Below are 27,876 nucleotides of genomic sequence, written 5' to 3' on the forward strand. Positions count from 1 at the left end.
TGTAATTACTTTGTGTTATCCTTCATTCAAGAAAACAATTTCTTTATTTTTTTAACAATAAGAGCTTGGAAATTGATTAAATCTTATGCAATTTTCAATAAATAAAATTTTTATTTTATAAAATCAATGTCTCAAAATAGTTTACTTATCCTTCACAAAGCAATTAAAACGGCTCTTCCGAGTCTCTCTTCTTCTTTTCCGTCATTGCGAACTTTATAACTTCTGCTATTTCTTTCTTTGTCGAAACTTTTGAAAGGAATGGATGTCTTAATAATTCCTCTGCTGATGGTCTTTTTGATGGATCTCTTTCTAAACACTTACTACAGAAGTCATTAAATTGTGGTGACCACTGCGATTTATCTGCACATCCCGAAACGCCATTCACCACAATTAAATATAGTGCTCTCATTGGCGGTTCATCCATATATGGTGGCGCTCCATCAGCCATTTCAATACACATAATTCCAAGCGACCAAATATCGACTTCATAATCATATTCGAACCCTTGGATTAGTTCTGGCGCCATCCAATATGGTGTGCCACATACAGTCTTTCTTTTAGAACTATTGTTATTAAGTTGTGCTGTATAACCAAAGTCTGCAATTTTAACATCACCTTCTAACGATACAAGAATGTTGTCACTTTTTATGTCACGGTGAATTTTGTGCGATCTGTGGATGACAACGAGTGCTTTAAGGACTTTCTGGACAAAGTACGCTATGTTAGCTTCACTAAGATTACATATGGTAAGAACATCAGTTAGCATTCCGCCATTAACATATTCCATTATGATGTAAAGCCAATTCTTGGATTCAACAACTCTGTAGATTTGAACAATGTTCTCACTATTAAGGCCACGTTGAACTTCAATTTCGTTTTCAATAATCGAACGTTCGTTTCGACTTAAATCAATAGCTTTGACAGCTACTACTTGGCCATTGGACTTGAGCTTAGCACGGAAAACAGTGCTAGTGCCACCAGAGCCGATCTGTTCAATATCAGTTAGTAGAGTCTTCGGATCAATTTGTGGAATACCTTCGGATTCTTCTGGATTTACTGGAGGAATTGGATTTGCTTGTGGTTGTGATTTTGGTTTTGCTTCAGAAGACCCTTGCATGAAATTCATAACTTGGATAACTTCTCCTGGATGAGCCATAACTTGTTGTTTGTTAATTCCAGAATTTTGGAGTTGGCGCTCCATCCATTCAGGAAGTCCTGTAAGACCAGTTTCACTATTGATTGAGACATGAACTTCATGTTCACAGCTTTGTGGTTCTGAAATTTGTAAAGGTCCTTCGAATTTCCTTGCTACAGGTCTTAAAGTTATTGGAACTTTTGGATTTTTGACGACACCAGCAACTCGTCCTGGTGGCATGTATTTTGCAAGTTCTTCAGGAACATTGTGAAACTTCCCTCTTGAATCAACCTCCACGGAAACAATATGCTCTACACTTAATGGCTCGGTAATATTTAATTCTTTTTGTCCCTTCTTCATAATATTGTCACTTTTAACTAAAAATAACGGTTTTACTGTGTTTAGAGAGTTTAATTCTCAAAAAGCGTTATTTTCCTCTTGGAGAAAATTTTGTAAAATGTCGACTATCTTATGATTTTATTTTTTAGGATCAATATAGAGAACAAAAGGACTTTTCTATTAACTTAAATATCAGCAAAAAAATATTGGTGCTAAAGAAGATGATGGAAATTTTTACCATTTAAGTTTATTACGCCAACGAAACCGCCGTTAGTCACTTTTTTAAAAATTCAATTTTTTCATTTAACTTAACAAATATGATGTATTCTAAGCATTTTAGCACATGCGTATCATGTCAATAAGATTTACTAAAAAAGTTACAAATTTTAACATTCTCAAGAAAGAAATTGATAAAATGCGATAATAATGTGAAGTATTCAACCGATAGGGTAATTGACTATGTTATTTTCCCAATTTTTGAAATAAAATTTACGGTAAAAATTTTATTTGAACAAACTCAATTGAATTATAATCTATCAAAAAGTTTTTTACATCATAAATTATTCAAAACCATAGAATCACTTTTTTACACCGGCTCAAAAAGTCGGCCCAAAATTTTTTCTTTGACCAAATACATTGTTACGATCTTAAAAAAAAAAATTATATTATAAAAATTAATTTAATATTTTCATAATAGCCTGTTTTTTAGCCTTATTTCTTGCATACAAAGACATTATACCATTCCCAATTTCTTGAATACACATCATTTGTTTAAATAATTGACAAATTGCATCATATAAATCCTTTGGAATTTTCCTTTTTGCCAATTTTGTTGGTGGCTCTGTTACTAATTTCGAAATACTTAAAGCCATATTTAATTGAACATTTTGGGAAACATTTTTTTGTGTCAATCTTAACAATGATCGACATTGTGCTTCAGATTCACCCAAATCGAAAGGAGGGAATTTTTTAATTGCTTCGATTAACAAATTTTCATCGAACGAATTATCTAAACATGCGAATTCTAAGAAGAACGAAGCAATGTTTGCGAGTAGTTCTTGCGTTCCAGTTTCTTTACTTTTACCATTTTCAAACCATTGTATCATAAATGGTAATATTTGTTTAGCCAATTCTAATTCTTGTGGATATTTCTTTAAGATCAAAGACATGAAATAAGCTATGTTTTGTTGTAAGTCGATATTTTTAATTATATTCGAAAACTTAATAATAAATTGACAAATATTAATAGTAATTCTTGAGTCAATATTACAATATTCAACAGCATCACATAAAGAACCAATGATTGAAAACATTTCTTCTTCATTTGCTACTTGTAACCATTGAAGTAAATATTCACAGATTGGTTCAATATTAGTTTGTCCAGAAATAAAAATAGAACTAATAAATTCCATTAAAGAATCAATTAAATATGAAAACTTTGGTACTTGATAAGGGGGAACTCCATTTAAAAATGTTATATTACCTCCAAACAAATCATTTAAGAATTTCATCGATTCTTCCATGAATATTTGAGGATTAAATTGATGACATCTTTTATATAATGCTTTTAATGATCTAAAAGCAGTTTCAAGCAACTCAATTTCAGTAATTCTTCTTATAATTCCTATAATTGTTTGGAAGAACTTTATAGAATAAGGAGAAGTACTTAAAACTCGTGATAAATAAGTAATGGCAAGACATCCATCATCTTGTTTTTCTTGTGAATCGAAATCATTTAAGAAACTATCAATGATTTCACATAATGGCATTAATAATGTAATATCTTTACTATAACCTGTATAAAAAGATGTTACCATCATTGTTTGACTCATAGGTCGATTATGATGACAATGTAAAAGGTTTTCAAGTGAGTGTAAAAATTGTTGAATAATTGGAACTGATTTCTCTTTAAATGCTTTGGAAAATGTTTGTAAAAACATAAGACAATCTTGTATAACATCATCATTTTCACTATTAAGTCCTTGATTTAACGTTTGTATAATTTGTGGTAAAAAAGAATCAACAAGTGTTTCATCTTTAATAATTAACTCAGTAATAATATTTAATGCTGATGCATGTATTGTTATTGGATTATTTTCATTATATAATTCATCAAGCCAAACTAATATACTATCGACAATTTCATCATCAAGATTTTCAGTGGATGATATAATCGATGATATTAATGTTATATATGAATTAATTTGTGTTTCTTTAATAGCATTGTTCGTATGTAATGACCATACAATAGGAAATAATGATATTAAATCTGTGTCTGATGCTTGACATAATGTAATAATCGCATTATATGCTAAATAACATATAGAATCATCATTAGATGTTAAATGTGGTAAAATGACTTTAATAAGTGGTATAATATCTTGTGTAATAGAACTTGATCGATCATTTAATTTAGAAAGTACATATAATGCTGTTTCTAATAAATGATAATTATTTGATTGTATAGCATTAATTAATGTATTAATATAAAGTGATGATTCCGATTCTTTTAATGTGCCTTGTGATGAAAGAATTGGATATAATAATCCAATAGCTACAATTGTATGATCTTCATTACCAGCGGAAATAAGAGTATTAAATAATGGTACTATCTCTTGAATAATATTACGTTGAATAATCGCATCATATATAAACTCAAGTGATTCCGTTGGTAACGATTTCTCACGTGAAACAACACCAATGATAACAGAGATGGCTGTGTTAAGTAAAACTTGAAATAGTTCATTAGGAAGTGTATAAATAACTGAGGTAAAGAGTTTGATGGCTATAATTCCTCTCTCAGATTTGGAAATGATTTCTAACGCTTGTGGAAAAACTTCAAGAGGAAGTAATGATTCTGCTACAAAATCATCAAAAAGATACCAATAAGCAGCTAATTGTTCATCATTAAGAGATTCAACTTGAGGAAGTAATTGAACAAGAAATGCGCAAATAGGTTGGAAAACAGAGGCATCTGGTGCAAAGGATTCAAGCCTAATGTATATTTTGGATAAGTTTTCGAGAAAACGAATTTGAGGATCATTAAGAAAAGTATTAGCAAGTGTTAAAATAGCTTGGAAATTAGATTGGAAAAATTCATCTGGTATATCGTAAATGCATTCGGAAATTACATAAAGTGTAAATTGTTGATTTGAAGAGGATAAAATTAAATTCATGTTTTTGTTGTTATTATTGGAAAAAATGAACGAAACAATTTGACTGAGTAGAAGAAGGCATCTTTCTGATATTGATGCATTCGTAAAAGAAATTAATTTTGCATTGACATGTGATTGTGCTTGTTCATTAAGCGAAAAGAAGTGTTTTTTAATGCAAATAAGAACATAAACTAATGCTGAGTATTGCATATTTTCATCAGTCGTTGACTCAAATAATGAAATAAAATGCAATATTGAATCTGGAGCAGCCATAAATTGATTTAATTGGACAGTAGCTTGCTGTATAACATTGTTATCTGGAACCTTTGTTTGAAGAATTAAATTTGCAAGGATTTCATTTGTTCCAGACATTTTGGTCGTACCCAGAATCCGTTTAATGATTTGAGCAGATTTTGTGGAGGGGCCTAAACACAGGGATACTAAGCACTTTTCGTATAAGCGATTGATTCCAGTTTTTATCAAATATTTGGCTGTGTTTGTGTAAAATTGAATATTGAATGATTTATTTACGAATGAAAAGTTGAGAAAATTGGATTAATTGAAACTTTTGTGAGGTATTGAATGCTTTATGGACCCTGTGCTCTAAACATTTTATGCGATTCGCAGCAATGTCTATATAGTGTTTTTTGTTGTAATAGTTTATGCATTAATTTCAAAGTTTATTTTAAATAATTAATAATTATTACATCATAATTTTTTTATTTGTCTCCTGGAATAAAATGTTTTTATATAAAATATAATTTATTATGAATTCAAAGCTTTATAAAATAATGTGAAAATTCAAAAACAACTTTACAGAAATTTTGAGGGTAACGGAAAATTTTTGCGCGCGCTAAACTTTTGTGTGGCTAATGATCGTTAACCTCAAATCTTTTCAAAAAAACTTTTCTAAAAAGTGGCAATGCTGTTCGAGCCAAAAGACCTCCCATTACCTCAGCTTTTATCTCCTATTTCAAATTATCGTGTATCATTATCAGACTTTCAAAAAATAAAATCTATTGGTCGTGGTGCATATTCTGAAGTTTTTCTGGCTCTTCATATTCCAACAAACACTCGAACTGCATTAAAAATTCTAAAAGCAAAAAAACTAGAAGGAAGTGCTAAAACATATTTTGTCCGAGAAGTCATGATTTTGGCTTCTTGTAAGGATCCTTATTTAATTGGTTTAATGGGTTATACAGATACGTATCCATATTGTATTGTTACGCAATATGTTGAACAAGGATCTTTATATGATGCTTTAAAGCACAAACCAAATTCACCAACTCTTGACAGTACAGATAAAACTAAAATTGCTATGTGTATAGCACATGGAATGAGCTTTCTTCACTCAATGAAAATTATTCATAGAGACTTAAAATCCCTCAACATTTTGCTAGATTCAAACTGTCTTCCAAAAGTCATTGATTTTGGAATTTCTCGTTTTCATAATGAACAAAACGAACTTGTTACATCCACAATTGGCACACCACATTGGATGGCACCAGAAATGTTTAATTCTTCACATTATGATGTTAAAGTTGATGTCTATGCATTTGGTATTATGTTGTGGGAAATGCTTACTGAAGAAACTCCATTTGAAGGTATGAGTGCGTATCAAATTATGACTGCTGTATGTCAAAATCAAAAAAGGCCAGCAATCCCAAGTGATGCACCTGAAGGTCTTAGTAACCTAATAGATGCTTGTTGGGAACAAAGCCCAACTAAGCGACCTACATTTTTTGATGTCTTCCAAGAATTTGCCACACAAAATGCTTATTTTCCTGGAACAAACCTCTCTGAAATTGCCACTTTTGTGAAAACCATTCAAACTCTGGACAAAGAAAAGAAAACGGTCGACAAACTGACGTCTGATGAGTCATCAAGTCAAAAAAGTAGTAGTTCAAAACGGCGTCATTCAAGCAAAGAACGGCGTCCAAGTAAAGAACGACATTCAACAAGTAAAGAGAAACGACCTGTCAAAGAAAGGCGATCTACCTCCAAAAGATCAAAGGATCATCATCCTTTTGATCTTGATGTTTCCGAAAAACAAGAAAAGTACCAACCACCACAGTTCAACTTTATAGCTCCAGCTAGTTCACATGACAACATCTACAAGAAGAATCATATATCACTTGATGTATTAATGAATCCATTATCACCAACATATTTGGCCGGACTCAAAGCCATTGTCTCACGGATTAGTGCTCAACAAGCCCCAGAATTCTTTGAACGAATTGTTTCCAATCTTCAACATAAGTTATCAGAACAAGTTATCTCATTAATATTCCATAACTTATCCAAACTATTACGAGACAACTCTTTATTTGTACCCCATTTTATCAGCAATAACTTGTTTCGCTTTATGAAATGTACGTCATCAATATTTGTTGATTCATATCTTCGAATATTAGTTAGCATCTCCAAAGTAATGCCCGGGTCGATACCACTTGACATCATCAATGATTTAATGCGTTATGTACCCAACAACGAGAAGAAATTTATATGTTTATTGTCATCATTTCATCACACGTGTGTTAATAATCCCAACTTTCGTAAGATTGTTGAAATCTACACCATTAATAGTAATCCATTTTTATTATCAGAATATTCAGCGTTATATTTAAATGTTTTATATCACATAGCAAAGAATGGAATTGATTATTCTTTTGTTACTGATGTCTTCATGAAAGCATTTCAATGTAATCATGCCGATGCGATTCAAATAGCATATCAATCGTTATGTATTTTACCATTTGATTATTCCAAACTTCCATTAGGAATTATCGTTGGGCAACTTAATACATATCCTAAAGAAGCGACGTCAATCATTGCGCGAATGCCAACTATCCCAAACAGCAAACGATTATTAGCAGGTTTAATCAAAGCGGCACGAACGGAACCATTAGCATTATGTTTGATATGTAAACTTACTGATTCGCCTAAAGGCTGCATGATCATCATCGAAAACAATGATTGGTTAAAGCCAAAGAATTTAAATACAAATTCACAACTGAAAATATTTTTATCTGTTTTCTCACATCCTGAAATGCGATTTAAATTATTACAAATGACTCATTTAATTGGTATGTTCAAGAAAGTAATCGAAGATTGCCCATTGGAATCAGTACAAGCAATAGTCACTGCAATAAGAAGAATATCTGCAAATAATTTGGAGTTCATTGAAAGATTGAGCGAAAGCGGTTTTTTGTACGAGTTCATACAAACGGTCTTCGTGCAGCCAAACCAGGAACTCGCCAAGTGCGGATTGCTGCTGTTCGATAACTTGGGAAGGCATCTGTACTTAAGTGATTACTTGGATATAATACCATACTTCCCAACCTTGCTGAAAATGGATATACAGGTGCAGATCTCGGCTTTGTGTGCGATGATAGTGTTGACAATACATAAGCAAACGCTGCAGGTGTTCGTGCAAAATAACTTGCCGCAGATGGTGGAAAAGATGAAGTTGCCTTCAAAGTTTGAACAATATAAAAGGGATTTCTTGGAAAGATTTAAGGATATGTAAATGTTTCATAAATAAAAATATATCTTTTGGTAATTGATTAGTCGTTTTGTCGATGTGTTTACATTGTGTAATGATTTAATTCGATGTTCTTTAAACATTTGCAGGTGATGTGAATTAAAGAGAGTGTTCGCATTTTGGCTTGAAATGTAATATTAAACAGCCGTGAATGAAATGATAATCGCTCTTTCATAAAGGAACAGTAGTTCTACTTTATTTAATTTTTCGTGTGTCATGTAGCAGCAAATGCTTACCATTTTTTGAATATAAATACAATGATTTTTCATTCATTCAACTATATCGTTCTGAAACTTTACTGACTTAAAAATAAAACTCAATGATTTATCAATTGTAAAGAAGTTTTGATAATAAAAAATAAAAAAAGGAATTCAACTAAAGAATTGTTTGCGACTTATTTGGCTCAATGATTTGCGAAAAGTGACACGGGAGGTTTTTTGATCCAATGGAATTATCAGAAAACAACAAAGCAAATGACCCTAATCAGGAGATTGACCTAACACAAAAAAGAGAATTTGAGCAATACATCCAATCTTTTTTGGATATTGTTGATAATGTATCTCCAACATTTACGTTGTATGATGTATACTTATTTATTGGAACAGAGCTTTTTATTAAAAAAAACTACTCATCAAAACTCATCAAACAAAAGTTGCCTGTAATAAGAAAATATGTTCAAGAATATGTATTTACTTCAAAAAATTTTGTTAATATCGGCAATGTAAATAACACTGAAAATAATGACGAATTTGTACCATTAGAACAAACTGAGCAAAGAGATCTTAAGGCGTTAAGTGAGCTCGATAAGTTCACAGGATTTCTTAACGATAGCAATGACATTCATATTTTTGACGAAAGCCAATTTACAGAAATCGAAAAGAACACAATTTTCCGATACATTTCAGGTTCGTTTTAATCTAATGTGACACAATAAATGTTATAACATTCCAAAAGTACTGCCTCTATAATGTAATATAACCTCTTTAAGTGTTTATTTGTGAAATATTTGTATAAAAAAATATTTTATTTCCTTTTTTTGTTTAAAAATATTGGAATTTCATAATTATATATAATACTTTGATTTAATAAATTATCAACTTCATTATTTTCTGATTTATTTTCATAAAGATATTTAAATATATAATTTCGATGAAATTCAAATGCTGTTTCATTCGCATAAAATGTGCATCTTCAAATGATGAATGATTTCTTCATTTCCTCCTGCAACTGTATATTTACCTGTGCTATCTAATTTTGCACCATTCATAAGTCAATATTTAAAGCATTTAACAGATCCAAAAATTAGTGTAACATTTTGTGAATTAATGAATGAACACCTTTCATAAAGTGATGGTTTAATTTTTTGATTAAAATCGAAATCATTTTGTGATGAAATTTCTTGAAGTTTTCCTATTTCACATTTCTAATTATTTTCGCAAGTTCATTTGGATTAACTCCTTCTTTAATTAATTGCTTATGAAGTTCCCAATCATTCTTTGAAAGTTCTTCATAATCAACTGGACATTCTCAATTAATTATAATATTAATTCACATTGGCACTTTCATCCTCCTCGTAAATTTCAACAAGCATGTTTTTATTCGAAATAAATATTATTTTAATTCTCTTACTGACAATAAAACAATGAAAATGCATTTTGTTATGTGCATAACAATAGCATTAATTATATGCCAATTGATCAGATAAAACACATAAAGAGTCAAATATTTTCACAAAAAATTCAAACAGCAAACAAAATAAATCATTTATCAATTTCTGTTACTTCCATTGGAAATCCATTTTTAGAATGTACAAATCTTCAATTTATTAATGTTTCAGAAGAAAACATTGGATATTCGAATTATGAAAATGATGGCGTTTTATATAATAAAGAAATTACACAAATTATTAGTTATCCAAATATGAAAAGTAAAACATTTACAATTCCTAAATCAGTCATTTCTATTATGAATTATGCTTTTGCAAGTTGTAATAATTTAGAAAGAATTTTTATTGATGAAAATGTTCAATATATTAATTCATGTGCATTTACTAATTGTACATCACTTCAATGTATTCATTTTAATGGAGAAACTTCACCAGAAATACAAAATGATGCATTTGTTAATATCAATGCGACAACAGTTATGACAATAGAAACATATCAAAATGAAACATTTGGAAATATTAATGTTACTAAGGGAACAACACTTGACGAATGTCTCCTGCCAACACGCACATTCACATACACACAAAGTGATACATTCACTAACTCAAATACATTTACTAACATATATACATTTGCTAATTCAAACACATTTACGAAATCAAAAAATAATTTTGATTCAAATACTTATGTTAATACATTTTCGATGAATTTTATTCTTCATTATCAATAATTGCATAAAAAGCAAAATAATATGTAATGTAAATGCATTTACATAATGCGACAACATTTATGACATTAGAAACATATCAAAATGAAACATTTGGAAATATTAATGTTACTAAGGGAACAACACTTGACGAATGTCTCCCGCCAACACTCGCATTCACATGCGCACAAAGTGATACATTCACCAAGTCGAACACATTCACTGCATCAGTTGCTTATTCAGATTCACTTCCATCTGATGTAACTTTAACTTTAACACATTCGTTCAAATGTCATTTATTAGGATTACACTGTGAGATATTATTCATCTTATTATAGTTATTATTATGACTTTTATACATTAGTTGTAACTGGTGTTACACCAAAAGATAATTAGATATCAAATGAATTGGTAATTGGTAATATATGGCTGGAAAGTGCAACAAAAAATGAGCAAATAGAAAACAAGAAACACGATTTATGTGATAAAGACCTGATGGTGTTGTATGTGTATCCATGTTTTTGCAACCAGAAACTGAGGTGAATGGACAATCAGCAATTGTTGGGTCAAGACGATGCTTTTTATTTCACATCTTTTCTAACTGAAAAGACATAGAATATCTTGTGTTTGTCCAATTGTTATTCCATTTTTCGATCCATCAAGACTTCTAGGTGATGTTAAACCAAACATCCAATTGGAACATTAATAATTATTAATAAGATCATTAAAAGCAAACATAATTTTGATGTAGAGTCGAAGAGAAACAAAACAAAGAATATAGTCGCTATTATAATTAATGGAATCGAAAAACTGAATGCAATTTCAAAAGGAAATTAATGAGGAAAAATCACAAACGGATTAATTGCCCAATTAGCTGACATTGATAAGAGAGCTATTGACGTTTGAAACAAATTATCAGACAGAAAACAGCAACTGAAAGTTAACACATGATAAAATTTCACATCACATGTCTTGTTTAATTAAATTCTTTATTTAAGAATATGTTTTCTTTTGGTCATGTGCTTCGAGTTAAGTACTTGTATATAACTAATTCTATCTATTGGGCGTCATTTGAGTCACTGTCCTTCGTTTCTTCTGTTGTTGAATTTGGTAGATTTGGTGATTCTAGAGGTGGCGGTAAATTGGTTTTGTCAACCTTGTTCTGTATGTCTAAAAGAGGTATTGCTACACTTGGCTTTTCTTCATCTTTTGTTTCTGATTTTGGAGAACCGCCAATATGATCTTCATCATCAGAATAATCATGATCAAGGCTATCATCGGATGAGAAGGCAGGAATGTCGATTTGGGTATCAAGGAATTCGTCTGAGTCAGCTAATTCTTCATCATCATCGTCATTGTCATCATCTTCATCTTCATCGGTATCAGTATAAAGTCCCATACGTGAAGGAAGACTACCTCCATAGCTGGAGTTTCGTTTTGTTAACTTGTTACGAAGTTCATTTTGACAAAATTGTTTCCATACATCTGTTGTTGGGATTCCTTCAATCTTTGAAATAATTTCTGCAAAATCAACAAGACGTCCTTCAGTCCTGTGTTTCATGGAATTCTCAATAAGTCTATTAAGAATATTGTTCTCTTCAACGATCTTTGCCTGCTCTTCGACGGTTTTTGATTGAAAAACCGTTTCAACCGCTTCGATAACAAAAGTGCTGATTGGAAATGTGAATATGAAATCAATAACTTCGGGTTTGAGGTCACGGAAAACGCGGATTGCAGATGAGAGGGTACAGTCGTTTTGATATTTGAAGTTTGCTGCATATTCGTGAATAATTGGATTATCAAGATTTGATGAGAAAAGTTCTTCGATGAGATTGAATGTTTCTGTAGCAAGAATCTTATTGTTTGTGGTTGTAGCTGTCTTTAATAATGATTGAAGATTTTCATCGGTTTGGAAAATTGACTTTAAATCTTCACATTTTTTGATTGCTTGTTGAATGGATATAACAATGTTGTACCCAGATTCAGTGTTGGATAGGTTTATATATTGTTGCCAAAGATCCTCAGTGATACTATTTTTAAATGGGGATTCTGTAACTAAATAGATAAAAAGCTCAAAAATGCCTAAGTAAGAAATGTTCTTCATCAAGAAATCAAATATTTCAGGGAATTTTTCGAGAAAAGTGCCATTAGTTAAACGTGTATAAGTTTCAATTATTCTTTGGAAATTTCCGACAAGAAAAGGCTCTAAATCGCAACCTTGAATATACCTCTTTAACCTTCCGATAAATATATCGCTTTGAAGGAAGTTTTGTTGCATTAATGGTTGAGAATTGATAAAAACAGTGACAGAAGAACGCGAATACTTTTGTCCCTTTGGACAATCCTTGTACTTTTCCGTAAGAGCCCAGTCAAAGAGCTGTTCTATAATTTCTGGCTTTTGAAAATAATCGATTAATTCTTGATTTGAATTTCGTAAAACAGAAGAAAGAGAGCTCTCATCAAGAATTTCAGTAAGTTCCACATTTTCTTTTTTAAGAAGTTCATTAATTGTGTTTGAGCTATGATAATTCCAAAAGAACATTTTTTATTGTGGCCTTCCGAAAGAAATTTCAGCGACAAATAATCACCGTTAAGTCAAATTTGAATTAAGAAATTGAAAAAATTTTTGACAGTTTAGATTTTTTTCTTTTTTCGTTATTTCTGCCATTTCTTTAGAAAGAAATTCTTTCAATGGGGAAAAATTTGACCTAGTCAAGAGCGAAGATGCAAAGCGCACCGAATATTGTTAGCATTACTATAGGAATTAGTTTGATTGATACTTGGTCAAATTTATTTTTTGGACAAAAAAGTTTTCTTCCAAAATGCAATAAACGGTCGCGTATAAAATGACTTTCGTTTAAACGCTCTTTTCGACCTCGAAGAGAAATTACTTTCTCAATCGAAATTCATGAAAAGTCATTGGGTTGAATTCGTTTGCTAATTTTTTATTTAACTATATTAAAATATGATTTCAAAAATACAAATTAAATAAAGCCAAAATCTTTAACACTTCAAGCTTTGTTTTTCGCTGTCTTAAAATGTGCATTGTTTCAATCAAGAATAAAGTAAGAAATGATTTTTTTGATGAAAAGAAATTGGGCCACCCTAAATATTCAGCTTCAGCAATTTTCAAATGACCAAAAAGCAAACAAATACTATGGACAGCATCAATGCGATTTTGAAAGAAATTAGGGAGGAAGAGCAAGTAGTAACAGAAGAAAATCTTTATCTAAAAAAATTGGAACAAATTCAAAACAGCTTATTAAATTCTCAAAGGGAACAACTGACACAAGTGGCTAAATTGAGCAGTGAACTTGCTGAAGTTGAAGACAAGCGCAAAGCTCTTCAAGAACAACTTCTTTCACAAAAGGCCAAACTTCTTATTTCAGCTAGTGAATCAGCAGATGCAAGTGGTATCATTGAACATGCGCTTCAAAATTCCGAACAGACACCAATCGGATCCCAAAAAATTGGGGAAAAAACTCTTTCATTCATCGAAATCATTCAAAAATCAGTTTTCAAAATTACCGAATCTTGTTTAAAGAGTGATGATCTTACAGCCTCTGAAAGTGATCTAAAAGGTTTGATATTAAAATTAAATGATTTGATTTCCAATGCAGTAGAAACAGGTGAAATTAAAGAAGCACCAGAAGACACTGCGAGAAGGCAGTCATATGTTATCTCTACATTGTATTCTCATGAGGATGATGAATAATTAAACAATTTTCTCAATTTTTGAATTATTCTTATTTTGAAATAACTTCTACGGGAAAATATTCTTGCAAAGTAAATATTAAATAAGTTTTTAATCTAACTATATAGAATTATATATTAACATAATTATTGATATTCGTAGCCGTCTAAATTTGAAGTTGCCATCACGCTTTTGGGTTTGTCAAAAGTATTTGGATCGAAATTTTTTCTTGTTGTTGAGTTTAGAAAATTATTTTTCATGAAAAACAATTTAGGACAATGGGGACGACGAAGAGATCTGCCGACATCTTCTGGGTCAAACCTGTAAACTGAGTTTCGAATTGATGTGCGCTCAAAACAAATCAAAGGGTAGGACATTTTGGATCTGGTCTTGAAGCCGCGTTTTTTGAGAAGTTTATGTAATAGGTTCGATTGGGAAACCGGTTTTTGAAAAATAAACGGGATTTTACACCCAGCAATAAAAAAACACAGCACAAATTCTTATTTTAAAAACAATCATCCATTAAATCGAAATATGGTTAAAACTTTAATGCGCTAATGCAAGTTTATTTCTAAAGAAAATTTTTTATTTGATATTTATACAAATAATATCTGTTAACAATATAAATCAATAAAAATTAATTTTCGATAATGTATTAAGCATATCATTTTACGCTACACAATTTTAGTTTACAGTAAACGAGCTTTCATCTGGCAATTGAACAGAAAGTTAAGAAAGCAAAGGAAGTTATAAAATAAAACATACTATTCGTTGATGTAGGTTTGTTGATACATCGTCAATTCTTGGTACGTATTCTTTCATTTTTTGTTTTAACACTTTGCTGTAAACTTTTTTAACGTTATTTAAGGTCACTTTTCCCGCCAAACAGAGTCATTAAATTTTAATTCAACTCTCGGCATGTTTGCGCCTTTTACCAATGAAGAGGTTGAAAGCATTCGTTCTATTGTTCGCCTTGAGCAGCAAAAAGACGACATGTTACTTTCAAATTGTTCAACTCGTCCACTTCCTCAAGTTCGTTCTTTTATCAGGCGATTCAAACGTTCTTTATTAGATGCTCAAACACCCACTAAAGATATTGCAATGGCAGCCAATGAGCAATATGTTGCTATTATTGCTGGTGTTCGAATCAAGAGAAATAATAGATCTCTTCAGATGAAAAGCGCCAAATCCGTGGCAAATTTAGCATCACCACTTTATCAAACAATGAAAACAATGCCTCTTAAATTTAGAGCAAAGTATGCGCGAAATGAAGCAGAAAATGAACCTGCTCCTACACTTCCACCTCCACTTCCAACACGTTCCCGCTCAATTTCAGAGGGTCTTTCATTAATTGTTCAACAACAGCAGCAAACAAAAATTCCTATTCTTCCACCACTCAACAGAACCCTTCCAAGAGCATGTTCAAGTGCATCAGAACTAAAATTCGGGTCCTTGGCAGCTCTTCCTAGTGGAAATGGTCCTGCTTTTGTTTGTCGTGTTTTGGGATCAAAAAAGATTATGGACAAAGAATACATTCTTGTTTCATTCTTTCAACCCGACATAACTCCATGTTATGTTCCTCCACAGAACCTCGTTAAGCTTATGCCAGCGTCTAGCTTGAACACATTTGATTTACCGAATCCTATATCAGTTGATACGATATTAGAACAATTAATGCAGACCTCAAGTTATGTTGTAAATGAAATACCGCCAAGTTCAAATGACCCGATTACACAAGAAAAACATAAGTATATACAGTTTAAATCAGTTGCATGTGCTTCACAACTAATTTTTCTTGATTATGCAGCAAATAATCGAATTCCTCCAGATAAAATGAAGCTCATTTTGGACTCATTCCCTAAAATGAACCCACTAAAATATAGTTCCAGTGAAGCTATTAATAATAGATGTAAGGAATTGATTCAACAAATTTTGTCTGGACTTGATTGATGTCACTTTTGATTGTTGAATGTCACTTTTGTTAAATTTCTGATTCCACTTTTAATTTATTCAATTTTGGGTAAATTGGTATTTTTGAGTGATTTATGAAAAATTGAAATATATGAGTTTTCATCGTTAAATTATTTAGCCACTTATGATTTGTTTTCATCTATAGGAATAGTTTATTGTTATTTTAATATATGCTTAACAATTGTTTATAATGTAAATGATTTCATGTATGATATTTGAGATCCTTAAAACCCCACATCCCCTAAATTCATTTTATTACATTCAATTTTGAATGCTTACATTTCTTATCTTTGAAAAGAAATCTTTGATCTCGACTTTATTTTCTTTTGCATTATTTTTTCAATTTATTAATAATTGTTATTTACACATCATTATTTTATTAATTGAATAACATAATATTTTCTTTATCAGACAAAATGATATATGCATTTTCCTCCATAAGAAAAAATTGCCTGGATTATTCAGAAATGTCATTTTACATCGAACGGTTATTTAACAACAATTGTTAACAATTGTCGGGACACTCAAATTTGAAAGGGCCCATTACAATTGATTGATTGAAAATAGAAAAAGACCAATGAGCTCCTGGAAAAAGAAAGAAGGAATTGCTGTTATCACACATACTTACATTGAAAGAGGACCTCATCAAATAACAGTTTTTGTCGGTGATCATTTCAATGTTGTTGAAGCAACAGATGGTTGGCTCCGTGGTAAAAATTTATACACAGGAAAAATAGGAATTTTTCCAGAGGTATGTTGTGATTTTTATGAAGGTACTAATTTAGATCAAAATTCTTTACTTTCCAAATCAAACGATATTTTATTCATTGAGTCAGGTCTTACCATCAAATACGCATTGAATGCACTTCTTAAAGTATCACCAGCGATGGCTGTACAAATTAGTCAACGTATTATTGATGTAGTTAAACAAGCTGAATTATGTCAAAAACATGCAGGTGCTCATACACTTGCATCTCACGTTACATTATCAACCAATGTCGATAACCTTCGTCAAGTACTTCAATTGCCTCGTAATCCACGATCATTTTTTTCGTCGTTAGCAACATTATCAACATGGGGCCGAGATGTCTTTGGCACTTCCACACAGATTGTTGATGATGTCTCTAAAAACAGTTCAATTGTATTACATGTTAATATCAATGTCAAAATGCTTAAGAATCCGGTTGTTTGTCGCCTTATATTATATAATCCCAACAAAAACACATTTATAAGTTCATCTGTATCAGTATTTTTATCGCCGAATTATTCCAATGCAGATTTATTATTTGAAGAATTAGACAAACGTGATTTATCCACCAAAATATATTTATGTATTTATACGTATAACATAAAAACACATTTAGAAGGTGTTGCAGATGAACGAAAATTTGTATCATTTGCATGTGTTGGACTTGAACAAATCCAAGAAGAAAATATGGGCAAAAGCACAACAACAGAAATCCAATCTATGGTATCTAAAGGATCTATACGACATATAATGCATCAGAAAGTAACACAAGATCCGATACCGCCACAAATCGAAAAGAACATTACACGATGTACACCATATTTCCAAACTACTATTACACCACATTTTGGTATTACTGAAGAAATTGTCAGTAGTCAAAACTTACAAACTTATAGTATAGTTCCACCATTATCATTACCGTCAACTATATCATTAAAAGAGAAGCGCTCATTATTAAATATTAACTTAAGTAACTTAACATTAAAAGCACGACATTCTAAGACGAGATTTATATTAAAATTAATTGATAGTAATACTAAAGCATTTACAAAAGGATTCGAAAGTATTATGGAAACATCATATGATTCAACATTATGGTGTTCACCAATATTTAATGGTAAATATGATGAAAATGTCTTTGAAACTACGACAATTGATTTAACGAAGACTGATTCAACATTCTCATCATTATATTTATTAATCCAAGTTGATAAAATTGGGTTTGCAGAAAGTAAATTTTCACCATGTGCTTATGGTGTTTTCCATATTACTAATGACATTGGATGTTTTAATCAAAATGCACTTACAAGTATTAAATTATATCCTATAACAGATGTTAAGAAAATTAAACCAACTGATTTCAAATTAAATCAGCCTGATAATGCTAAAACAATCGGTAAACTTGATATCCAATTGTTTTATACATCGACATTATTAACACAAGATCCTGCGTTATTTAAATTATTAAATTATCAAAACTTTAAGAATGAATTAAAGAATAATATCTCTAATTTCATGTTTTGCGGCATGAGTGAATGGGCGAAATTTACTCCTGAAATTACATTAGTATTATGCGAAATTATTTCTACGATTCCTGAATGTGCACAAGATGCATTTAATTCATTAATATCAATGTATGGCGAATTATTATCAAGAGCAGGTTCTGAATATTCAAGTTTAGTAGAAGAAATTATTAATTCGAAGTTTGATATTAAAGAAAATAGTGAATCACTTAAAATGTTAGCAGATATATTATTACAATTAATTATTAAATCGTTAGATAATGATCAATCTGCACGAGAATATAGAAATTTAATTAGAACTTTACCATATTTATTAAATTTAGCTGCACATTCATATCAATTAAATCCAAAGAAAGAAAACGTTGAGAAAATTAAACAAATATTTGATCAATTATGTAAAATTATATCAGAATATAATGTTACTGATAAAGTTAAAAATTCATTTAATACATTAACACAAAAATTATTATTACAACATTTTTCAATTCTTGTTGATATCTTAAAAATCTTCTTTAGTTTAAGAGAAATTATTAATATTATTTGTAAATTCATTAATTCTATTAATCCTGCAAATACTATACTTAATGAAGATAAATTAAAATTACTTTTATCATTAAGTAATAAAGGATTATGGGAACATGATAATAATTCACAACTTAAATCATTATATTCGAATTTAATTTTAGAATCATTAAAGACACAACAAAACATAGATTATATCTTCCAAATATTAACAGCTATGTTATTTTCATCTAATTCTGATTCTATTACTTCATCAATACCACAATTATTAGAAATTGATGATTTAATGGTAAGTGATTTAATATTAGCTATAGTATTTTATTATCCAGATTCATTTCCATTAGATTTATTACATAAATTATTTGAACGACAAGATATTACATCAATTAAAAAGTTATTTATAAGTTTATATATCATTCGACCAAATATTAATAAAATATCAAATGAAATATCAAAGAAACCTGAGAAAGATAAATGTAAAATATTTTTAGATATATTAAAATTAGCTATAAATTGTAAAATTACTATAGCGTCACCATTAGATGAACAAATTGATTCATATATATATTCGATTAATAATGATTTTTCAATCTTATTAAATGTTTATCAAAGATTACCATCACGAACTCGATTAAACTTTAATTTAATTGAGCCAATATTAAAAGCATATATCATATTCCAATCGAAATCTTTAATTGATTGGTATAATTCGATATTAAGTTGTGATTATGCTACACATAAAAATACAATTGAAACTCAAAATCATACATTAGATTCATTATGGGAATTATCAAAAGAAAAAGATTTTTTAAAATTAAGTTCAATGTTTACAACTAAAACTCCAACAGGTATAGAACAAAAGTCATCAGATAATAATGAAATATTACAACATTTAAATATTATTCGTACATATACAGTAAGTAATTTACATCAAGATGAAATAGGTGAATCATTAAATTATTTATTAGAGAAATCAACGCAATTTAATAACAAAGAAAAACAAATAAAAATATTAAAAAAGTTTATCAAACTTAATAAAACTTGTGAAAATGATTTAGAACAAGCAGTAGCTATTGAGAAACTCCTTAAATTAATACCATGTGATAACACCAAAATCACCAAATTTTTGGATTATGAAGTTGATTGTTATCGCGAATTACATTCTAAATTATTATTTGAAGCAGTTGAATTATATATTAAAAATGATTTTGATGAATATGCATTAGTTTTATTACAACAAATCATTGACACATGTATTAAACCATTCCAACATATCGAATTATTAATCAAAGTTAAACAATTACAATCGCAAATCCATAAAAGATTTGTCACGATTAAAAGAGCATTTCCATTATATTTCAGATGTTCATTTATCGGAAATGAATTTCCATTAACATTTCGTAATAAAACATTTATATATCATCGACAAAAACATATAATGATAAATAATGTAACAACTGAAATGGGGAGTAAATTCCCTAAAGCTAAAGTCATACAAAACCCACCAACGCAAGAACAATTAAATGATGATAATATGTATATCTATGTAACGAAGGTAGACATAGCATCAGAGAATGAAATTAATAATATATATTATCATATCGATGAAAATCAGCCGAGATATGTCATAGACAAAATCGAAAATGAACATCCATTAATATTTAGATGGGAAGAAAAGAATTCAAATGATTATACTTCTATCGATACACAATTTAAACAAATATTCTCCAAAATTAAAAACCAAATGCCAACATTACTTAGGAGAGAAGAAGTTATATTCGAAACAAAGCCTATAATTATTGGGTGTGTCGAACATGCGGCAATTGATACCGCAAGAAAGAATCATCAATTCGTGGCAAGTAAGAAATGGATCGAAAATGAATGGATAAAAACAGGAAAAAAACCTGAACAAGTTGTAGTTAATTATTTGCAATTATGCGTAACTTCAAATATTAGATCGTACGCAACAACAAAAAATTGTTGCGAAGCTTTCTTTAATGAGAACTTCTTGAAACAAAACCCTGCACAAAAGGATATTGTCGAAAAGTTTAAAAACATTTTGATAGAACATTATACAATACTAAACGATATCGATAAGTTCTTGGAAAAAACAAACGAAAATAACGAGGTGCCTAAAACAAGAGAAAGCTTGAAGGAATTAAAGGAAATATTGGAAAAATATTTCAAATTGCCTGAAAATTAATGTTAAAACGGACTTATACATTCATTCGGTAAAATAAAAAAAAAAAATTAAATTGGATTTAATTCGATTTTTAAATGTGCTTCAAACTATTGATGTAATTGAATAATTTTGAAGACAAATCTTCAAAGGAATTCCTTTGACAATTGTCGCGATCGAAATAATTTTGTAATTTATACATTTGTGGAACATAATATGATAAGAAAAACATTACATTTGATATTAGAATAAAGCTGCAATATATTTTTTTGACATGAATTGCAAATATAAAAATACGATAATTCGCATTTATCAAAAAAGTGCGCAATATCACTTCACCTATGTTCATTTTACAATCCTTTAACGGCTTTCTAGAAACAAAACCAAAATGAACCCAGCTCCCCTTCATCCTTGTTTTGATTCCACAATGGACCTCGTAAACTTTTCGTTAGCAGATCCAATGGGTTACCAAGTTAAAAAATTAGCTGCTCAATATACAGAATCAGGTGTTTCATACTCAGGAAAACCGGAAATATCTTCATCTTCCAGTTCTGATGAAGAGTTTGTTAACAATGACGGAAATAAGTGACCAGATTATTACTTTCATACAAAAAATTTTAATCAAATAAATTATGTAATTATTCCAATTTCATCTGGTTTTTTGTCATAAGTTCTCTCGGTGATTTCATTGTTTTAATGTTTAGAATGTTTTTGGACAAAAGTATATTCAAAATGGTAAAAAAATGTAAATCAATGTTTTGAATTTTTTTTGCTGATATTAAAATTTGTTTTTGTGAAAAGCAGTTTTCTAAATTTCATGGAAAATTTATTCCAGTTTTCACATAATTTATCAATTTTAAATAATGCATCTATAAGCCTCTAATTTTCTCACTATTAAAACAAGAAGGATCCAAAAGAAGTAAAATAAATTTCGTGATATTTTATTATGTGCATGTATATGCAAAAAAAATTTATTGCGTGTTTCTTGTGGTGAATTAGAACTCCAAAATTTTCATAAGTTTATTTATTAGTCAAATTTGTTTCAGACGATGGAATATTGTGAAATTTGAAACAATACTTAAACTATACAAACGCCTTTTGACACTTTTTATTAAATCAATGTCGAACGATCTTTCCCTAAAAGTCGTTGTGATTGGAGATTCAGGTGTTGGAAAAACATGTATTTCATTGAGATATCTAACAGGTGAGTTCCCAACCCAGACTCGTCCAACAATTGCTGCAGGTTTTTGCAATGCGAAGGTAAAGCTTGGAAAGACTGACATAGATCTTTTAATTTGGGATACAGCAGGACAAGAAGCTTACCGTGGTCTTACTTCTCAATATTACCGAGATGCAAAAATTGCTCTTATTGTATTTGATTTAACCAACCCAACATCATTAAACTCGGTAACTGACTGGTACAACAGGCTCAATGATGCTAATCAAGGATCTGTTGTAGCATGTCTTGTCGGAAACAAAATTGATTTACAAAACCGTCAAGTTTCTCAAGAACAAGGTGAAGCAGTAGCAGCTGAAATAAAGGCTCTCTATAGGGAAACAAGTGCTGTTACTGGCAAAGGAATTAATGAGGTTTTCGAAGATGTTTGCGAAGAGTATTTGAAACAGAACCCCAATGCTATTGGAGGAAATCGCAAGCAAACTGTTGATCTCAATGCAAACGAAGGAGAAAAGAAATGTTGCTGAGCTCCTTAACCAATAAAGTTAATTTCAATTAAAATTGAAATTTTAAATTTTTCTAAGTCTGTTTCTGTTTTTACTTACACTTGAAATAGCTGATTAATTTATAATAATAAAATAAGTATATTTATAATGAATTAGAATAAATTCCTGCAAGCAAAATCCCTCCTGTGATAATTACAGAAAAAGCAACTTTTTGAATGCATGCTTTCAGAATTTGAATTTTTTTTCAATTAAAAACTGCCTTATTTCAAAAACCAATGGCTTCTGAGGAGCAAATCAGACATTTTCTTGTTGCTCTAGCAGAAAAATTACCTCCACCTCCTGTATCTTCTAAATCTGAATCAGTAGGTGAAATTTTCGAGAACAATGAAACTAATATTGATCAAAGTAAAATTCACTGCGTTTGCCAAACAAGTACATATCAAAAAGAAATGGTTAAATGCACAAATTGTGAGAATTATTTGCACAAAGATTGTTTATTCGAATTCGAAGATTATTCTTCATTTGTTTGCCCTTTTTGTATGTTCAAGAAAACTGGTAATGATCCATTTTTTTTACTTTCAAGATGGCTTGAAAATATGCAAGTTTCATTCAATGATATCAGCGGCTTGTTTAATAGAAATAACGCAATAAAACTAAACTTTCAGATATCACTTCGTCAGCTAGCTCAACAATCAAACACAAATTGGGATAAGATATGCAAAGATTGTTCAATGCTTTTGAATGAGCAGATAAAAGAATGGAAAATGAAAAGGGATTTTTTGATTAATAAAAACATAACGAAATAATTTCATTATTTATAATTGTAGAAAAAAAAAAAAAAAAACATTGTGGAAAGAACAACCCAAATAATATTGAATATTTAAAAAATTTTTAGTTTGATATGCTTATTTAAATTTATAAAAAAAGATGTTGTTTGGTGTAGTTGAAACTTTAAATTTTGTTTCTTTTTTGACTTTTTAATCTTCATTTTTAATTCTTTCTAATCATCCAATGTTATTATTATCAAAATTAAATATCTGCGTGTTCTTCATTTTATTTATTTTCTTTCTCACGCTCTAACATTTTTGGAACTCAAGCTTCTAAAGTTGAGAAAAAATGATTTATATATAAAGTTTTTTAACATTTTCAATTTGTTATCATTAATTAATGAACCAATATATTCTTATTTAAATAATAGTATGAAAAGATCATTTTCATAGATCATATGATCTATAGTTTATAATAAAAAATAATCCATGTTTTTATAGATTATTGTAGAAACATAATTTTTGCAAAAAACGCATAAATCATAATCAATTTCGCTAAATTATTATCAATACTTGAATGATATTGAAAACATAAATAATCTCTAATATTCTTAATGCAATTATTTTCACATATAATTTTTATTCACACTTTGTTCATTTAACAAAATTTTATCCATCAATGATTTAGATACATGATATATATCATTCTTGAAAAATTATCACATTCAAAAAATTATTTTCATCATTCATTTCTTTGAGCTAAGCTTAATAAAGGTATTTAAAAACAATTTAATATTTTACAATATAATGAAAAAAATCGGAAACACATGAATGAATAATAATATTCTTTTGCATTTAAACGGTCAACAGCCCACCCCGTTCACCCATTGCCTCATATCGTTTATTCATTTTTAAGATGACAAGATATTTCGATGGAGAAATCAAAGGAGAAATTCTTCAACTCCGCAATGAACTTGATGGAAACGATCCAGTAGCCCGAAAGAATTCAGCTAAGCGAGTTGTAAATTTGATGAGAGCTGGAGAGAATGTACAATCTTTATTTTCTTCAATGCTTCGCTGTGTCAAAACAGAAGATATTGAACTCAAAAAACTTGTTTATCTCTATCTCATCAATTATTCAGCACAAGAACCAGAGCAAGCAATTATGGCCGTTAATACCTTTATTCAAGATTCAGAAGACAACAACCCATTAGTTCGTGCATTGGCTGTACGTACTATGTGTCGTATCAAACTTGAGAGTGTTGCGGAGTATATGGTAATTCCATTGAAAAAGTGTCTTCATGATAAATCTCCTTATGTACGGAAGACTGCTGTTTTTGGTGTTGCAAAACTTTACGATGTCATACCAGAAGCTGTTGAAAATGCGCAACTTATTAATGATTTATTTGAATGTCTTCAAGATGAAAACCCAATGGTTGTTTCCAATACATCAGCTGCAATTGCCGAAATCAATGAGAAACGTTCCACTCCAGTTTTCACACTTAATTCCCAAACAATAACACCAATTCTTTCTGCCACCACAAGTTGTTCAGAATGGTGTCAAACGATACTCTATGACGCCATCAGTCGATACAAGCCCGAATCAGCAGATGACGCCGACTTTTTAATCGAGCGATTAATTCCATATCTGAAACATAAGAACCCATCAGTTGTCATTGGGTCCTTTAAATGCATATTTTTGTTCATGTCTTATTCACATAAGACGTCTACCGAACTCTTTCCACAAATCATTCCGCCATTTATCACATTAGTTACCTCAGCAGAGCCCGAGATTCAATATGTAATACTTCGAACGCTTTCATTATTTGTTCATAAATATCCGAAGTCATTATCGCGCGAAATCCGTGTCTTCTTTTGCAACTACAATGATCCATCATATATCAAAATGGAGAAGTTAGAAATCATAGTCACAATTTGTGGGCCACAAAACACGCAAATTGTACTTGACGAATTCACAGAATATTGCAACGAAATCGATGTCTCATTTGTCCGCAAGACGATTCGATGCATTGGGCAAATAGCGATTAAAATTGAAGCTTCAGTTCGTAGATGTGTTGATATACTTGTTAAACTCGTTGCAGGTAAAGCGGATTATGCAATAGAGGAATCAGTTATTGTGTTGTGCGATATATTGCGTCGGTTCCCAGGATCGTTCGAGTCAGTTATCGAAACAATCTGTGGTTCTCTCGAACATTTAAAGGATTCTCGTGCACGCGCTGCAGGCATATGGATATTAGGAGAGTATTGTGATGTGATTAAGAATGTCGATGTGTTATTGGACCCATTCTTGGATACATTTCATGACGAACAGCCTTATGTACAGTTACAATTGCTAACTGCGTTTGTTAAGGTATACTTAAAGAATCCAGAAAACTCAAAAGATCAATTACAATTCATATTGAATGAAGCAACAAAAGATAAAAACGTACCAGACGTCGTCAATAGAGCTTTGATATATTGGAGATTATTGTCGTCGGATCAACAGTTAGCGAAAGAAGTAATATTCTTCGGTAAAGAAACAGTACAACACGCAGGAGAACAGTTCGATGACGCAGTTCTGACAGAGCTCATTCAAAATATGGGAACGGTTTCCGGGGTGCTCCACGTGGTCCCATCAGATTTCGTCAGAAAGAATAAGTTCGTACCTGAGACTGATGACGATGTCGGATACGATAGTAGTAACTTAAGGAACTGGAGCAAGCTGAGATTGGACAATGAATCTTTAATCGATGTGTTTGTTGATTATGATCCAAATAATATGTATATTAGAATAGCAAATAAGTCCAATTCAAACTTGAGTCAGTTGGCTTTGGCAGTTAACGTTAATAAGATAGGACTAGTAATGAAGGAAGCACCATCTTTCCCTGACGTAATTGAATCAGGTGATATCATAGAAATAACAGCCCCAATTGAGTTCGACCAAAGTAAAGCTGGAAACCTTGATAAAAACGAAATACAAATCGCTATTAGAACAAACTTAGGAAATATATTCGGAATTGGTGAAATTCCTAGTCAATTTTCTCAAACAAAACAACAAACAAGCGATCAATTGGTGGATGATTTGTTGATTTGAGTTCAATATTTTTCAATAAATTACCCACTTAAATTTATTATTTTTTTTAATCTTGATTGGTAACTAGAAATTCTTGATTTAAATTTAAAGTTATTTTTAAGTTGCTGAGATAAATTTTTGATATTTTATAATGAACAAAAATTTGTACATAATTAATATTTCCAAAAAGAGAAAAATATGCGTTTTTTTAATTAAAATGCTATAATATGTTTGTTGAATGCTCTTATTTTAAAAAAAATTGATCAATTTGTTCACTTATAAAATTTATTCATACGAAAATTTTGGTTTAACATGAAAAATATTGTAATTAAAAAATATTAAAAGAAGGATATTTATAACTTTTTTACAACATATTATAACAAATCTTAAAATACTTAAAAACAGTGTTAAGATCCATGAAGAAATTTATATTTTAAGAATTTACAAAGTAATTCCAAAAAAAAAAAAAGCTAATAAGTTACAATTTATTGTTGGTTATTTCATTCGAATTCAAGGCTAACGTCATTAAAATGCTAATGGGTACAAAAATCTGAAGGGTTAACTGGAATTTTATATTGGAAGACTTTGAATTCTTTTTTCAAAAGGATATCAATGAAGCAATCCAACAAACAAGCACGAGCTACATATATTGATGATAAACTTGGAATGCAATTAATTGTATACAATTATTTATTATCCAATTCAAACGAATTCATAGGCGTCAGGCATTAATTTATTTATTTTGTTGGTTTTTGGATGTAAACCAGAGGCAGTTTATTATACAGAAAAGAAGTTAATGCTGATAACTTATTAAAGGCAATATTCATACCAAAATATAATGTAGCAAGTGCCGAATTAATTATTCTGGAGTAATGGTATTGGTACATATAAAAAAGTAAATATAGAAATAGGTAATTAAAATGTTTTTTTCTTTGAGATTTAACCTTAAGAAATTACCAAGTTACCAGATAATGTTTATCAAAGACATATAAATCATAAGCCTAAAGCATATATAAGGATCAACGTCATTGAGTTACAATGCGCAACTGCTAATAAAGGAAGATGCTTCCGATAGAGCTATTATGGGATGCTCTCAAATGTGCCAACTATTAGTAATTGTAATAATATAGGTTATAATTAATAGCAATACAGGTTTAATTGGATATTTGA

At 30.2% G+C, this 27,876-nt stretch overlaps 8 protein-coding genes across 8 annotated transcripts; 6 read left to right on the forward strand and 2 right to left on the reverse strand.

Annotated features, from left to right (window-relative positions):
• Positions 1 to 163: 163 nt before the first annotated feature.
• On the reverse strand, positions 164 to 4,650 carry GO595_000930 (STE family protein kinase; the record flags this gene model as incomplete). The annotated part of the gene is made up of 2 exons (XM_067922979.1): positions 164 to 1,512; positions 2,403 to 4,650. The coding sequence occupies 2 exons, from the start codon at positions 4,648 to 4,650 to the stop codon at positions 164 to 166; spliced, it is 3,597 nt and encodes a 1,198-aa protein (XP_067778873.1).
• Positions 4,651 to 5,818: 1,168 nt separating this feature from the next.
• On the forward strand, positions 5,819 to 8,158 carry GO595_000931 (TKL family protein kinase; the record flags this gene model as incomplete). The annotated part of the gene is made up of 1 exon (XM_067922990.1): positions 5,819 to 8,158. One exon carries the CDS (start codon positions 5,819 to 5,821, stop codon positions 8,156 to 8,158), a length of 2,340 nt encoding a protein of 779 aa, XP_067778874.1.
• A 3,445-nt stretch (positions 8,159 to 11,603) lies between these two features.
• On the reverse strand, positions 11,604 to 13,088 carry GO595_000932 (serine/threonine-protein phosphatase 6 regulatory subunit 3-like; the record flags this gene model as incomplete). The annotated part of the gene is made up of 1 exon (XM_067923001.1): positions 11,604 to 13,088. The coding sequence occupies one exon, from the start codon at positions 13,086 to 13,088 to the stop codon at positions 11,604 to 11,606; it is 1,485 nt and encodes a 494-aa protein (XP_067778875.1).
• Positions 13,089 to 13,679: 591 nt separating this feature from the next.
• On the forward strand, positions 13,680 to 14,261 carry GO595_000933 (uncharacterized protein; the record flags this gene model as incomplete). The annotated part of the gene is made up of 1 exon (XM_067923012.1): positions 13,680 to 14,261. The coding sequence occupies one exon, from the start codon at positions 13,680 to 13,682 to the stop codon at positions 14,259 to 14,261; it is 582 nt and encodes a 193-aa protein (XP_067778876.1).
• An 897-nt stretch (positions 14,262 to 15,158) lies between these two features.
• GO595_000934 (uncharacterized protein) lies at positions 15,159 to 16,190 on the forward strand (the record flags this gene model as incomplete). The annotated part of the gene is made up of 1 exon (XM_067923023.1): positions 15,159 to 16,190. One exon carries the CDS (start codon positions 15,159 to 15,161, stop codon positions 16,188 to 16,190), a length of 1,032 nt encoding a protein of 343 aa, XP_067778877.1.
• Positions 16,191 to 16,788: 598 nt separating this feature from the next.
• On the forward strand, positions 16,789 to 18,724 carry GO595_000935 (SH3 domain containing protein; the record flags this gene model as incomplete). The annotated part of the gene is made up of 2 exons (XM_067923034.1): positions 16,789 to 18,639; positions 18,707 to 18,724. The coding sequence occupies 2 exons, from the start codon at positions 16,789 to 16,791 to the stop codon at positions 18,722 to 18,724; spliced, it is 1,869 nt and encodes a 622-aa protein (XP_067778878.1).
• Positions 18,725 to 22,302: 3,578 nt separating this feature from the next.
• Positions 22,303 to 22,887, forward strand: GO595_000936 (small GTP-binding protein; the record flags this gene model as incomplete). The annotated part of the gene is made up of 1 exon (XM_067923045.1): positions 22,303 to 22,887. One exon carries the CDS (start codon positions 22,303 to 22,305, stop codon positions 22,885 to 22,887), a length of 585 nt encoding a protein of 194 aa, XP_067778879.1.
• Positions 22,888 to 24,549: 1,662 nt separating this feature from the next.
• Positions 24,550 to 26,727, forward strand: GO595_000937 (Adaptin N terminal region family protein; the record flags this gene model as incomplete). Its single annotated transcript, XM_067923056.1, has 1 exon — positions 24,550 to 26,727. One exon carries the CDS (start codon positions 24,550 to 24,552, stop codon positions 26,725 to 26,727), a length of 2,178 nt encoding a protein of 725 aa, XP_067778880.1.
• Positions 26,728 to 27,876: the final 1,149 nt, after the last annotated feature.

This window comes from Histomonas meleagridis, assembly GCF_020186115.1.
Source record: "Histomonas meleagridis strain 2922-C6/04-10x chromosome Unknown contig_118, whole genome shotgun sequence".
NCBI lineage: Eukaryota > Parabasalia > Tritrichomonadida > Dientamoebidae > Histomonas > Histomonas meleagridis.